The 16,393-nt window shown below is 47.6% G+C and overlaps 1 protein-coding gene across 1 annotated transcript; it reads right to left on the bottom strand.

Moving 5' to 3' along the window:
* Window positions 1-7,522: 7,522 nt before the first annotated feature.
* Window positions 7,523-13,449, bottom strand: LOC122394298. The gene is made up of 3 exons (XM_043391056.1): window positions 13,202-13,449; window positions 9,601-9,881; window positions 7,523-8,860 (listed from the first exon to the last, which is right to left on the bottom strand). Exons 1-3 carry the CDS (start codon window positions 13,214-13,216, stop codon window positions 7,984-7,986), a joined length of 1,173 nt encoding a protein of 390 aa, XP_043246991.1. The 5' UTR covers window positions 13,217-13,449; the 3' UTR covers window positions 7,523-7,983.
* Window positions 13,450-16,393: the final 2,944 nt, after the last annotated feature.

The raw sequence follows: 16,393 nt of genomic DNA, 5'->3' as shown, positions 1-16,393 counted from the left end.
TCACTGTTCGTAAAACTGGTGCAGCATCGTGATCTTCGCCCAAATGACTCGCTTCACGAATAGGACCCCCCAATTCCCAGTGCTCTGGAGCCGCCCCTGGTAAAGTTATGAACTTGAAATTTTCAGGGAATGTGCCCAATTTAGTTTTAGGAAACGTCAGAAAATTTCAGCATCGTAGCTTCAGCGGTTTCGGAGATATTCCCGAAAAACCTGAGGGGTGGATAAAAACAACCCCCCCCTGCCACTAATAGGATTAAGTAGGTCAGAGGTCAGGTCAATGGTACAAAATGCAAGTTTCTACAGTATCGGCCTTGCACCGTAGTTGCCGAAGAATGGACTGAGACTGGTTGCCCAAAACGTGTTCTTAGGCTACCAAGACAATAGCCGTTGCATACAATATCATGCAAGGTCAAGGTCAAGGTCAAGGTCAGGTCAGGTCACCAAAAACGAAATATAGAAAGGACACGTGCGACACATGTTTTATGGGTCATTTTATTCATAGAATTAAATAGGCACACTCAATAAGCGATATGGTCCACGTCTTGATAAATTTCAGGTCGAGGTAAGCTGAGGTCAGGTCAAGTGAGGTCAAATTTTGAAGTTGGTTGTTCAGACCTAAAAAGGTGTCTATCTGATGCAGTTTTTTCACGGCAAATCGAATGGTGTTATTTTTGTTTCCGTACGAGGTCTAAAACGTCCAAAAAATCATTTTTCAAAAAAATGTGTGTCATGACGTCATTAAATTTTGAATAACTCCCACATTTTTGAACCGATTCTTCTAAAAATTGGTATGTAGGTGCACATGAGACCACTTCTCTGATATATATTCCAGTTTCTCAATACACTCAAAATTTTGGATTTTATAATCATTTTCCCCAAAAAATCAGTTTTTCAAGGGCCAAAATCCAACATTGCCATAAAAACGAGATAGCCATTTGATAGACAAAGTAGAAGCACGTATAACGTTTTTGTCACGTCTTGATTCCTTTAAAAATGAAGATGTTAGCGGCGTTTGAAGTTTTGCTGTTTTTTAGGCGAAAATGTCGTGACATGACGTCACTTAACGGTAACCCGCGCCCCACTCGGGGGGGGGGGGGGCTATTCATAGCCTCCCTCCCGTTTGCTGCAATAGGGACGTATCGCCGCCAAACTTTCAGTACCTTCGGCTGCATCAATTTGACACCTTGTGTCAAAATTTGAACTTCGTATCTATCATAGGTCGGCCGGAAATGACGTCAGAGTGACGTCATGTTCGGCCGATCTCATCATCTCGACTCAAAACATTGAACCACGGGAATCGCTCCCAAGAGCTCAGTTTTTTAGCTAGATTCAATTTATAAATGCGAGGGTCCTGAAAGTTGTGTCGCATTCGGCTGCTTTTTACGCGAGTTCTGCGCGAAAAACCTTTGGGGGTTGCATCAACCCCCCCCCCTGTGTCGGCGAGGGGCTGTAGCGTGTCAGTAAACCACCAGTGAACTTGAGAAGACCTGCCGAATCAATTGATGGGCAGTAGCCGTTTTCACGACGGCCATCTGGTACACATTTGGTGCACATCTGGTGCAGATCAGGTGCAGATTTGGTCAAATCAGGTTCAGTGTGTCTCTTAGTAGCTATCAGCTAGGGTTGCACTAATTGTTTATATGCCTGCTTTGTCGTATTATCAGAGAGCATCATCGATTAAAACACTGAAATAAACTCATGGGTGTAACTTTGTATACTTTTGAGGTCCCATGTGGGACCCCAATGCGAACATTTGGGACCTCAATTGTCATTTTGGGACCCCAATAGTGGAGGCCCCCGAGAGCACCAGCTTCTTTACAAACGGAGGCCCGATGTTCATATAGAAGGTTCTCTGTATAAATAGGAGGCCCCTTGGACAAATCGGAGGCCCTGTTGGACAAATGGGAGGCCCCTGGACAAATAGGAGGCCCCCTGAGCAAGTAGGAGGCCCCCTGAACAAGTAGGAGGCCCCCTGAACAAGTAGGAGGCCCCCTGAACAAGTAGGAGGCCCCCTGAACAAGTAGGAGGCCCCCGGAAAACAGGAGGCCCCCTGGAGAAATAGGAGGCTCCCTGGATAAATAGGAGGCCCCCTGGAGAAATAGGAGGCTCTCTGGACAAGCAGGAGACCTCTTGGACAAATACGAGGCCCCTAGGCAAATAGGAGGCCCCATGGACAAATAGGAGGCCCTCTGTACAAATAAGAAGCCCCCTGAACAAATAGGAGGCCCCATGGACAAGTAGGAGGCCCTCTGTACAAATAGGAGGCCACTTTCACCAAAGGAGGCCACTTTCACCAAAGGAGGCCCCTGGGCAAATAGGAGGCCCCTTTCACAAAAGGAGGCCCCCTGGACAATTAGAATGCCCCCTGGACAAATAGGAGGCCCCTGGATAAATAGGAGGCCCCCTGAACAAGAAGGAGGCCCCTGGATAAAGAGGAGGCCCCCTAAAATAGGAGCCCCTGGATAAATAGGAGGCCGCTTGGAAAATAAGAGGCTACTTTAACCAATAGGAGGCCCCCTGGACAAATAGGAGGCCCCCTGAACAAGTAGGAGGCCCGCTGGACAAATAGGAGGCCTCTTGGGCAAATAGGAGGCCCCCTAGAAAAATAGCAGGTCCCTTGGACAAATAGGATGCCCCTGGACAAATATGAGGCCCCGGGACAAATAGGAGGCCCCCTGTACAAATAGGGGCCTCTTGAACAAATAGGAGGCCCCATGGACAAGTAGGAGCTAGAGGCCCTCTGTACGAATAGGAGGCCCTCTGGACAAATAGAAGGCTCCCTTAATAAAATGGAGGCCCTTCAAAAAAGGAGGCCCCTGGACAAGTAGGAGACCCCTGCACAAACATGAGACCCCTGGTCGAAGAGAAGACCCCTGGATAAATAGGAGGCCCCTGGACAAATAGGAGGCCCCTGAACACGTAGGAGGCCCCCTGGATAAAGAGGAAGCCCCCTGGAAAAAAGAAGCCCCCTGGATAAACAGGGGACCTTCTGGACAAACAGGAGGCCTCCTGGACAAATAGGAGGCCCCCTAGACGAATAGGAGGCCCCTTGGACAAATAGGAGGCGCCATTAACCAATAGGAGGCCCCCTAGACAAATAGGAGGCCCTCCGTAACAGTAGGAGGCTCTCTGTACGTACAAATAGAAGACCGGCGCTCGACCTGTAGGAGCTTAGCTGTATGTACAAAAAGGAGGCTCTCTGTGCAAGTAGTCGAAGTAGGAGGCTCTCTGTGCAAGTAGTCGAAATAGGAGGCTCTCTGTACTGTACCTACAAATAAGAGGCCCCCTGGGCAACTTACGTACTACGTAGGTACTCGAGATGCTACAAAAATCGGAGGTCATCTATAAAAAAGCGGGACTCTGTTGGAATACCTGTTTGAATAAACTGTTTTCCTGATATTCAAATTATTTAATCCTCGCACGCACATGGGGGGGGGGACAGTGATTGGCACCCCCACCCCCCAGGTAGTTTTTCTGCTCTGCACTCAACATTTTGATTGCTAGAAACCAAATGTTTTGTATAGCTGCTTCTCTAATTCTTTTCTTAGTGCCCACTGAAAATTTCAAGTTTCTGTGGTTTTTGGTTTCGGAGATGTGACCTTATTCTTCAGGTGATGTCATAACCCAAATGACAAATGCCCAATATCTTGCTTTGGCTATGGGTCTTGTGAGCTTTTGAACCTTGATTTCGGCCTTTTTTGCCAGTTTTACCTCCCACCTATCATGGAACATGTTGTTCGATGATGTAGAGATGCCAGGGTCAGGTTCAAGGTCAACCTAGGTCATCTAAAAATATTGCGTTTTAGGCAAGCTGAATTTACTTCGTGAAGTTTCTTTGACTGTATTTTTGGTAAAATCTTCTCAGTTCATGATCTCATGCTATAGGGACACATTCACAATCTGTGCACACATCAGTAACAGTATACACACAGACACACACAAGACATACAAACACATATCATTGACCTTGACCTAACTTGACCTGAAATGACCTCAGCAGCAAAAACCTGGTCGGGTAGTGTGACAAAGAGGTTCTAGCTGGCTTGGCACCACAATACGGCAGCGTCATCGCCCATCGGTATATGATGAGCAGCGCACGTGATATTCCAACGGGCAACGGTGACCCCAAACAGCAACATTCTTTAGTTTGACCTGACCTGGAAGGTCAATGACTGACCTGATGAGGTAAAATTTGGTATCATTGGATTCGTCTCTTCCCAAAGAATATGTTGCTTTTGACCGCAAAGCTTAAAATCTTGTAAGAAAAAATTGTGGTGATGTCGATAAAATGCCTACACAAGCAGCGGGCCAACCCCTCATATACCGATGACGCTGCCGTATTAGTGCCAAGCCAGCTAGAACAGCTCTTTGTCACACTATCCGACTAATTTGCTGGCTGTGGTCATTTCACGTCAAGTTAGGTCAAGGTCAATGATATGTGTTTGTATGTCTGTGTATGTCTGTGTATGTACTGATGTGTGCACAGATTGATTTGTGTGTCCCTGCCTATTACATGAGATCATGAACTGAGAAGCTTTTACTAAACATGCAGTCAAAGACACTTCACGAAAAGTGAATTCAGCTTGCCTAAAACGCAACAATTTTAGATGACCTAGGTTGACCTTGACCCTGACCCTGACATCTGTATGTACCTACATCGCAGAACAACATGTTTAATGATAGGTGGGAGGTAAGACTGGCAAAAAAAAACGAAATCAGGGTGTCAAAAGCTCACATGGGACCATAGCCAACGCAAGATATTGGGTATTCGTCATTTAGGGCACGACATGACCTGAAGAACAAGCATATCTCCAAACCCAAAAGCCACAGAAACTTGAAATTTTCAATTGACGCTGAGAAAAGACAGAAAAGCAGCTATACAAAAAATCAGGTTTCTAGCTTTTAAAATGTTCAAATGTTTTAAAATGTTTTGTGTAGAGCAGAAAAAAACTAACTTGGGGGTGGCAACCCTCACCCCAGGTGCGGGCGAGCGTTAACCCTCACAATTTCTGGGGTCGGTTAGATTCCTTGCGCAATGCTGTGCCGTTAAATTCGTTTTTATAATAAAGGCATTTTGTTTTATTGTCGAAAGTGAAAAAGCCATAATTTTTCGTCGATTTCGGACGCCGCAGGGGAAATTTACATACAATGTCACCCTGCTGGCCTGGAACCACCATTAGGGTCAGGTGACCTACCATTTTTTTTTTTAAATAAATTTAGTCCGAATGGCTGAATGGGCGGATTTGAGGAATCAGAGCCCGCACTAAGCATAGCTTGTTGTGCTGACCCAGACCCCATCGCCCGATCGCGCAATTCCAGTTGTATGGCAGAATTTTGTCCGAACGTTTAACGTGCCCTCACGACTGGACAGTGGGACACGGTCCCCTCCGCTCACTCACGTTACCTGGCTTCTGTGCGGCCCCTGCCACAGACACGCACGCCATTACACGTAGGAGCTAAATGTGGCCGCCCGCACCGGGGCTTGAACCGGGCTCTCACTTCCGGTTAAGTGTCGAATTCCGGCGCTTTTATCCACTTGGCCACGGAGAGACAAATTTCTTTATTAATATTAAAAAATTAAATCATGGCATCCGAGCTGTGACGAAAAATAAGTGGCCTAAATCCGATGAGAAAACTGGATTTGGGGGTACCCTCGGTTTGGCTTCTGAGCCTCTGGTCCCCCAGTGAAAATTTCTTAGAGGAGGCCCTGGCGTGGTTCGTAAATTACCGCTTCCACGATTGGAGGCCCCTGATTGCTTGGAGGCCCCCCCACTAAATGGAGGCCCCCTTGGACGTTTGGGACCCCAATGGTAATGTCAAAGTTTCACCCATGAATAAACTCGTAAAATGAAGATATTTGCGGTAAAAGAGATTAGGTGCAGATTTGGTCAAATCAGGTGCACTCGCCGGATAGACCGTTGTGAAAACGGCTAATATGACCTCACTTGGCCAGCTTGGTAATCTGATGAGCTCAACAGTCAGCACCCCAAGCTAACCTTTTTCAAACAAAAAGTATGCATTTAATTCGACACGCTTGGTCATATACCGGTACTACCTACATAGGTACTAAGGACAACATACGCATTATACGGCCATCCAGGATCTCCTCATTATAATTCCTCAAACAGATCTCACATCCGACAGCTCATCGAACGGTAAACCAAACATGGCCAGCACCGTCCGACCTGCGTGCGTCTGTGTGCGTGCGTGTGTGTATGCGGATCGGAGAGCGCTGCCCGGGGCGCACCTTGTGGGCGCATGCCAGTTGAGGTCAGCCGGGTGCGTTCAGTGAACCTCCGGGCCGGAGCGAGCGCCTATCTGTGGGGTCAGCTCGCCCTGGTCGGCCGACCGTTATGACCCGAGGGCGCCTGTAACGCAATGCCGCACGCGCACTGGGTCAACGCACGATGATATGCGTATGAGAGCGGAACAGGCAGTGGTACGTGGTGAGATGACGAAACGTGGTGAGAACGCACATCAGGGAATCGGTAAATTATCTGGCAGCGCCTTTTTAGGTCTTCTGTTTCCTGTCTTTTATCTCCTGGGCAGACCAATCCTTCTCCTCCACGCCTCACACTCCTGCTCCGGGCTGAACGGGCAACTTTATCCCATGCGGGATGGCTCGTAAGAGCACGCCCGTGGCTGGGTGCAGTGAGTGCTTGGGAGGCTGGTCGGTCTGTACTCTGGACGGGCTCAGCCCCGGCGACTAACCAGGGTGCTCACTGCTCACCCAGACCAATTTCAAACTATTTCCCCTATTTCCTATTATCCTTACGGCCCTGAAATGGTCTCGTCAGATCGAAAGGGCCTAACCCAACAAAACAAACAAAAAAACAAAGTTTTTAGGTATTGTTCATCACGCGCGGGTTTTTCTCATCCAAATATTATGTCGGTACATACTACATATGTTTAAATATGCATGTATGTTTCGCGGCTGGTACCTACTATTTTAATAGAATCCAAACAGTCTTGAAACACAAAAGGCGAAAAGGTATATTTACACAAGACTATAACACTAAGTTAAATGGAAATAGAGCACGACCGTATCTACGTGCATCACTCAAATCAACCACCCTCGCTCCGTGAGGCCGACGGCAAAACATGCCGGTCACTGCCGGCTCTCGATGGTAACAAAAACCGACCGTTTCTCCTGTAACGGTGTCGGGCCGGCGCGGCCAGGCGCGCTGCAGGGCGGTCAATGCCTGCCGGTGCAGCACGCGGTGGCCCACATTTGTAGCAGCGATGTGGCTGGAGAGTGGGAGATCGGGCCGAGCTTCCAGCAGGCAACGCGAGTCGCTGTGACTTTTACCAGCTTTTACAAGCTTCTGTTTACGAATTAGTACGAACACGGGATTTCAATGGTATTAACTAATTCTCGATGGTCACTTTAAAGTGTATTTGTTACCAATTTGAACTACGTATTGAATTGAATAGGTATTGAAATGTAATGCGATGGACAGAAGCTCGTTCGTAGTACGATCGCAGCTGAGTCCAGCTAATCTAATCGATCGAGAAGCATAAATCGAGGCATCTTTCCAAGTTTATTACAGCCATTTTTTTAACAAACAAAAATAATACGCAGGCATCATATTTGGACAAATGTCAAATTGCATCAAGGGAGGTCTCAGGCGTCCCAAATATCTTCCTAACAGGAACCTGTACAGCACTCATGACCCAGGATTGTGTTAAACGTATAGGATTGTGATCTATGTATACTAAAGTCCGGACATAATGGTCAACAACATTCCAACACACATAACGACACACACATGTTCCCTGAATAGCATCGCGATTGTAACCTACCGTCACGTCGGGGACAACAGCAACGCTTTGCAACAACCACGTACATATTCGAGAACGGCATCACGATTGCAACCTACACACACACAGTCATTTATCTGAAGACGTGTGGTGGGTTTACTGCAACACAATGCATAACATTCCCACTACCCATCGCCCAGCCCTGGCAGAATATCACATAGTTTACCGCCGCCGGCTGGCCGCTGCCGCTTCAGAAGCTGCTGCCTTTGCCGCCGCTTGTTCCGCTGCAGCCGCCGCCTCCCTCTGTCGGCGTCCTCTCTTGGAGCGGTCCCACGTGTCGGGACCGTTCTTGATCAGCAGGATCTCGTAGAGCAGGCTGACGGGCCGCTCCACTCCCGGGAACATGTACCGCTGCCACACCACCTTGTTGTACTCCCACATCACCATGTTGAAGCCGAGCTCGCGCATGCTGCGGATAGTCTCGTTTGCCAGCAGGTAAAAGTCGCCCATCTCTAGGCGAGGGTCCAGCCGGTAGTGCACCTCGAAGCCGATTTGTTCGACCTTGTCGAGAACGAATTCGCCGGCGCCGTCCAGCAGCTGCTGCGCCATCATGTCAAACTCGCCGCCCTCGGCGTCCATCTTGAGGTAGTGGATGGTGCGCCCCTTGTGGCCGAGGATGTCCATGATCTGGTCGAGGGTGTAGATCTGCCAGCCGTACACGTTCGTGTGGTTGTTGCGGCCGATGCCGAAGTGGTGGAAGGTGATGCCGTCCGAGCGTCTGCCCTCGGGGTAGTCGATGCTGGGGTCGAACGAGTGCACCTCGCAGCCGAAGGCCCTGGCGGCCTCGTCGAAGCTCCAGTCGTAGTTGATGCCGAACGAGTAGATGAGGCAGTCGTCGTGGGCAGCCGCCAACGAGAGCGGCTCGTCGAGACAGACGTGCTTGTCGCCGTCGGTCAGGCAGCCCTTGCCGCTGGCCAGGCCGCCCATTTTGAACATGCGTTTGCAGGAGCTGGTCGGTACCTCCGGCCAGTCAAACAGGTAGCGGAACATGGCCTTCTCTTCATTGTTAAAGACCCTGTCCTCGGGTTTGGAGAGATCCCTGAAAAAAAACTCACCTTCATTATTACCTTTACATAAAAATGGGATTGGGCAGGAAGTTTTCGCCTTTTGTGCCAGCCAATAAGAAGTGACCGGCTCAAAATTACATCCTATGTACCTTTAAAAGTACAGTTATTAAATTTGTGATTAATCGATTCTTTCATTTACTTGATGTCTCGCCATTTAGGCAAAGTAATATTCTCCAACACCTGTACGAGCACCACTCCCGCAGCACAATCACTCTCTTTAGCCTCCGAACATAATGTTCAAGTAAAATTTCGGGGGTTAGTTTATCCACTAGATGATCCAAAAGGTTTTCGAACAAATTTTTCTCTCCCCCTCCCCCTCCAGCGCCCGAAATTGACGAAAAGTTACAATTCTTTAGAAATGGAAATAAAACTAAACAATTTTGATTACAGAAAGTTTTATTTAACAGTAGTGCGTAAAATAGAAAGTCGAGGAGTTTTTGGAATTTGGAGGAGCTTATCTGGGAGGGACGCCCCCGTAGCGTCCAAGACCGCCTTCTTTATCCGCCAGTGGGATTACCAGTCATGATGATGACGATGCACAAAATGCCCACGCGGCTGTCTGGGCTCGTATAGCGGTGCGGACTCTGATCACCTCTCAGCACATTCCCAGCGCATAAATTTCGCCGACGCCGCATGACAGGCAACGTCGACATCCATCGTTCTTGTGCCGCTTTCTCTCCACCGTGAACAATGCAATCACGACGCGACTCACGTGAAGCAGCTGAGTGGCGCGTGAGATTCGGCCAGCTGTCCGGTGTGTGCTCTGGCCGGCTCCACCCTCTCCTTGACCGGCTCTCTGACTCGGGCACTGTCGTGTACCACCCGGCGCGACTGCGACCAGCCAGCCGGCGGCTGCGCCACCGAGCGCAGCTCGACCACCGTCGCCGGCCGCCTGTAGGTCAGCATGTTGAAGATGGCCGCCCATATGATGATGGCGCCGATGATGATGACACGGGTGGAGGTGCTGCGGCTCAGATGGCAGAAGCGCATTGCCTGCAGGAGCAAATTAACCAGTGAGTTAATGACAAATGACATGACATGACAATGACATGCCGCATCAATGACAAAACGTATGCCACACGACCCCAGCGAAGTTTGCATTCAATATATCTTCACCACAGTTAAGGTCGAATTGTGTAGACCGACAACTTCTTCCGACAACACCAAACAACTTGGCAATTTTTCTCACACCCTACTCAAAAATAGTTATCAAGGAGCACCTCCTTCAGCCACAGACGAAACATCAATGGCGATGTTCGACAATCGACTGCTCAGTAACCGATCCGGACTACCACTGCTTCGGCGATCAGCGACTAGGGAAATCACCGACTTTACCGCATAACTTCGATAAAAAATACTTATGGACATAATCATTTGGTATCACACCCAGCGAGTTCAGCAGCGGGCAGACAGCGGAGAGGGCACGGCGGTAATTCGGCTTAGCATCGCGATGGTAACAAAATAATAATAACGATGGTCGTTCGCTTGAGTTTCGGATGTTAAATCCTTTTATAACTTTTTTTTTTCTAAGTGATTGGATTGGAACATGTGGAGCTGTTAGAATAGGATCATTTGATAGAAGGCAAGTAGTTATGTTTTATGAACTTCCCGTCAGTCGGTGAATTCCAGTAATGGCTTCCACAGCTACGACAACGGCCTTTATGCATACCTTTGTCAAACAGCGTGAAAGAAATGTAAAAAACACACTTGGAATAACTGCTATGAAATTATGCATACCTACATAATCATTATAATCTTTTAAAACCGACCACTATCATGTACGGCTGAATTAAAGTTTGTGCTCTCATCTGAGCAATTGTATGTGCACACCTTCGAAAACAGTGTCTTGTTAAACGCATTGTCTGCACTGCTACTCGTGACTCGGAAAAGTCAGTTACAGCTAGGTACTTTATACACACAAACAAACTAGGCAAAATCTTAAAACTAAAGGTACGTTATTGAGGGCTTGTGTGTGTGTGTGCTACACGAGTATGAGAAGCTTTGTTAACCCTCGCCCGCACATGCCATTTTCCCATCCTAGAACGCACATGGGGGGGGTGGTTGCCACCCCCCCGCGCCATTTCGTTCCTGTTGGAGATAGAGCTTAGCAGTAAAGACCAAAAAGATTCTTTGGGAAGAGACGAATCCAATGATACCCAGTTTTACCTTCTCAGGTCAGTCATTGACCTTCCAGGTCAGGTCAAACTAAAAAATGTTGCTGTTTTGGGTCACCGTTGGATATCAAGTGCGCTGCTTATCAAATACCGATGACGATGCTGTTTTCTGGTGCCAAGCCAGCTAGAACCTCTTCGTCACACTATCCGACCAGAATTTTGCTGCTGAGGTCATTTCAGGTCAAGTTAGGTCAAGGTCAATTATATGTGTTTGTATGTCTGTGTGTGTCTGTGTGTATACTGATGTGTGCACCGATTGTTTTTGGGTCCATATCACATGAAATCATGATCTGAGAAGCTTTTACCAAAAATGCAGTAAAAAAAAACTTCACAAAATGTAAATTCAGCTTGCTAAAACGCAATTGTCTTAGATGACCTAGGTTGACCTTGACCCTGACCTTGACCCCTGTACATCGTCGAACAACATGTTCCATGATAGGTGGGAGGTAAGACTGGTAAAAAAGGCCGAAATCAGGGTGTCAAAAGCTCACAAGGCCCATGGCAAACGCAAGATGTTGAGAATTGGCCATTTGGGTCATGACATGACCTGAAAAACAAGGTCATATCTCCGAAACCAAAAATCACAGAAACTTGAAATTTTCAGTGGACATCAAGAAAGGATAGAGGAGCAGCTATACGGAAAATCAGCCTTCTAGCTCTAAAAATGTTGAGTGCAGAGCAGAAAGACTGCCTGGGGGGGGGGTGGCAACCACCCCCCCCATGTGCGGGCGAGGGTTAACCCGCGCCCCACTGGGGGGGGGGGCTATTTATAGCCCCCCCCTCCCGTTTTTCTGCAATAACTTCCAAACCGCTTGACGTATCGACGCCAAACTTTCAGTACCTTCGGCTGCATCAATTTGACACCTTGTGTCAAAATTTGAACTTCGTAGCTACCATAGGTCGGCCGGAAATGACGTCAGAGTGACGTCATGTTCGGCCGATTTCGACGCAAAACATCGAACCACGGCAATCGCTCCCAAGGGCTCAGTTTTTAAGCTAGATCCAATTTCTTTGCATGAGAGGACTCAGAATTGACTGCGCTATCAAACTGCTATCTCGGATTTTCGAAATTTTGAAAATTTCGAAAATTTTATATAATAAAATTCAAAATTTACATTTTTACATTTTTTCCAAAAAGTTTTTGACTTTTCGAAAAAACCGGAATATATGTGATAGAACGCGTTATTATGACTAACTCTAGCAAGTTTCAGCTAAATATCTTCAAAAATGGCCAAGTTATACGCATTATTGCAAAAAATTCACAATTATTAATTTTTCAAATCAACTTTTCACCACGTATTTGACATTGTACGCCAATATAAATAGCACCATCGTGTTCCTGAGCTCAAACTGCATCCAATAGACACCTTTTCTGTTGAAAAATTATAACTTCAAAATTTGACCTTTTTTGACCTGAAAGTGACCTGACCTAAGCTAAATTTGACTCAAAATGACCTCGAATGACACAGACGACATCAAATTCGAAATCTTTGGCCTAAATGGACCATAAAACATGTGTCACGTGACCGACGCATGACATAATATTTTCGTGACCTGTGATGACCTGACCTTGACCTGAAAATCAAATTACAAGTTTGGTACCCTCAGGGTATCTAGAGCATCTGTTCACGAGTGTGTGAACCAAAAATGAGCCTGATCTGACTTGTAGGACGGCGGCCAGAGCCCAAAACGTGAACAAACCAAAATGCTAATAATTTTTACTTTGACCTGACCTGTGACGTCATCGGTGACCTCGAGGTCAATGAAATTAGGTTTCGCTCGACAGTTTTTCCGGTGCTATCAGACGCCGTTTGAATTTTGACGATCAGCCCAGTAGTTTCGGAGTTAGGAGGGGGGGGGCTATGAATAGCCCCCCCCCCCCCCCCCAGTAGGGCGTGTTATACGCAGACCCCAGTGGGGCGCGGGTTAACCTTATTTTAGCCGCAGACAGGAATCAGAGAAATTGGTATGGCATACTTCATATCAAGGAAAAAATGACCAGGCTACTAAACCGTTCCTCTTTTCTACAAACAGGTACGCTGAGAGCTACATCGTGGTTCAATAACCTGCGCGATCACTTAGACGATTTCGCTCCAGCATGCCTGTAAATCCGACGACTTATATTTAATTAGTACTTGCCTTTCTGAGCTCCATGTCCACGCACTGCGCTGGCCTGCAGCCAGAGGCTGGTGACCGTCACTCGGTTGCCGGTGACCGTCGCTCGAAGTCCAGTGACCGGTCACTCGAAGTTGGGTGACCGTCACTCGGTGACTGCCGGTCGGCGACCAGTGACTGTCGCACCGCCCAGCTATGGGTGTCCAGTGTCCCGTGCTGGTCCTGCACCGCCCGCCGCCCAGCAGCGCCCGTCGACCACTGGCGGCCGCTCCGTGGCGTGGCGTCGCTCGCGCACCGTGCACCTGAGCACTGCCCTCGGGCGATTGCCATCCAGGCCAGGTAGCGGGACGTCTTCAGCAAACACTCCTGGGAATGACGCTCGTGACAGGGTGTCCGCCTACTATTCGACTTTGGAGGGATCTTCTCGATTTCCTTTTTTCATAACGGGTCTGACGGTGATGCTAGAAAAGTTGACCTTCAAAGCTTATGTACTGTTCCAAAGGAGAAAATATCAAACGAAACTTTTTACAACTAACTGAAGAACTGAAGTAGGTATTCACTAAGCTCAAAGCTGCGACTATATGGGCGCCAGCTCCGAGTTTCGTGTACTTACAGTAGCATGACATAGGAAGAAGGCCAGTCTACGCTTAGTGCAAACGTCAATGCGTAAATAAAATGCAAACGTCGTTGCCTGGGGCCAAGCACTGCCGTCCGGTGGCCACTGAAAATTGACGTTTTTGAGCCCAAAATGATATTTGAGTCAGCTTCTATCGCCCTTTTAGCCCAGGCATGCAAGGCCACTGATTTCAGATTTGTCTTGGTAAATGGGGTTGATAGGTACTTGATAAGGAAGCAATGAACCTATACCTTACCTATATGGATTAGCCGAACTAGTTATCATCTTCAATCGTAACGCTGTGTGTAATCGTAACAATCGTACCCCCCCCCCCCCTTGTGCCGTCGAAGGATGCAAAATGGTCTGTGCCGGCGAGGGTTAAGGCCTGGCGAAACTATGCGTTTTCTGCGTGCGTTTTTTGCGGGTTTGCGTGTTTTGCGCAATATGGTTCTAAAAAAAGTTATATATAATATAACTTTTACACGTTATGGACAAAGTTACTATCACTCTTATATTACTAAAATTGTATATCAAAGACTTTAAAACACGTAATATCGTTTTTTCTTGGTTCTATGAATGGTTCTAGAAAAAGTTATAAATAATATAACCTTTACATTAGTTATGAACAAAAGTTACTATCACTCCTATATTAACCCGCGCACCGACGGGGGGGGCGGATATCCGCCCCCCCTGAGGTTTTTCGCGAATAGCGGGAAAACCGCGGCGCGTAGCGCCGCGACATTTGGTATGACTATAACCTCATCAATTTTACACATGGTGTGCAAGTTTGAACCTCCTACCTTTTAAGGTCAGGTCACCAGGTCACTTTGAATGACCCAACCTCAAGTCACTTTTTTGCAACTTTGTCACCGTGCCAGAGCTACAGTAGATGTCGGAGGCCTTTGAAAGTCGCAGGATATTATTAGGTCATTAGTAGCTACAATTTGTATATCTCGGAATTTTGATTTCGGTGACCTAAGGTCAGGTCAATTTCGCGACCTCCCCATTATAAGTCAATGGGGGAAAAATCAACTCCCTGTTTTTACCACTAAAACGGGTCAGAATGGCCCCATATACCATACATGACTTCATATACGATCAACCTTCACTACCTTGAGGTCTGTTTTGCTGTTGGGCAGCTGTGAGGTCATGTGACGTCATCAAAGGTCACCAAAGGTTTTTGGCCAATAACTCCGTACAGGAACAAGATACAGACGCATGGATGGTCTCATTGTGTTCAGCTCGTCAAGACGCATCCAATGATATACATGATGACCTCGAGGTCACGTGACCTGAGGTCAACCTTTGACCTTGACCTTTCGAGGTCAACATATACAGGGTGTCTCAAAAGTTCGTTCACACATTTCCCATGCCAATAAAGCATATAAGAACCGGCCAAAAGTATAAGGTTTTGGTGTCTGTGTGTACACTAGACAAATATGCATGCTTTGACAACTGATTAAGAAGGTTGGAAACCAACCCCTTTGCTGTATCTCCCAAGGCCTCCTCTAACATACCCACTGGGTGGGCAAATGCCTACCCAGTCACCACAATTGCCCACCCAGTGGCGTCGATTTGCCCACCCAGAAGCAAATGCAAAAATAAAGGTCCGGTCAGACGTCCGGTAGGAACTACCACTTCCGTTTCCCGGAAAAAAAAAACTTGCTAGCAGCCAGTGCCCCAGCCCCCAATCACTGCAGTGCAGGTTATTTTTTTTTTTTACAATGGATGCATCTGAATGCAGGGGCGGTAGCAGACTTGGCGTTTGGGGGTGGGGGCAACTTGGCAACTTTGCCAACTTTCGGAGGGGGGGGGGGCGGTGCTAGCTTAAGGGGCCCATGGCCATAGCGGCCTCAAAGGCCCGTATGGAACCCCAGAGGCCGATGTGGGCTCTCAGAGGCCAGTGCGTGACGCCTAAGGGTGTAAGCCATGGGTCCCCAGTAGTGATGTCAATTACAGAAAATCGTAATACCGATACCAAACCAAATACCAACCAAAACCATCAGGAAATACCGAAACCGAACCAACTTGAGAAGATGAGGAAAAATACCAACTTTTTACCGATTTTTCAACCTTGTATACATTAGCAAGGGTTCATAATACCAACAAAATACCAAAAACAATCGGATTGAAATACCAAATACCAGCTTGGTATCGGTTTGGTATCGGTATACCAAAAAGTTGGTATCCGATTGACATCACTAGTCCCCAGCCACACAAGCCACACAACAAAAATCAGAGACCTTATAGGCTGATTGGGGACTAAATAGGGCCTCAATTTGGAGCCATCAGATGTTAATGTGGGCCTCAAATGTCAGTGTGAGGCCCTTATAAGACTGACATTGGTCCTCAGAGACCGGCATCGATCCTTCAGAAGCCAGTACGGGGCCCTCAGAGGCACAAAAGGGTCAGTCTTGGATCTCAGAGGCAGAAAATGGGCCATCAGAAACCGGTGTGGGACCTTTAAAGGTCGGTTTGTGCCCTCAGAGGCCAGTTTAAGGCCCTCAGAGACCAGTACAGGGCCTGAAAATGGCAGTTTGAGGCCATCAGAGGCCGGCTTTAGCCTTTGAGGCTCTCAAAGGCTAATGCGGGTCCTTGAG

The sequence above is a fragment of the Amphibalanus amphitrite genome, unplaced genomic scaffold (genome assembly GCF_019059575.1).
Source record: "Amphibalanus amphitrite isolate SeventyFive unplaced genomic scaffold, NRLGWU_Aamphi_draft 000583F_arrow, whole genome shotgun sequence".
Lineage (NCBI taxonomy): Eukaryota > Metazoa > Arthropoda > Thecostraca > Balanomorpha > Balanidae > Amphibalanus > Amphibalanus amphitrite.
The sequence above is the reverse complement of the archived record's forward strand: the minus strand, read 5'-3'. Positions and strand labels throughout refer to the sequence as shown.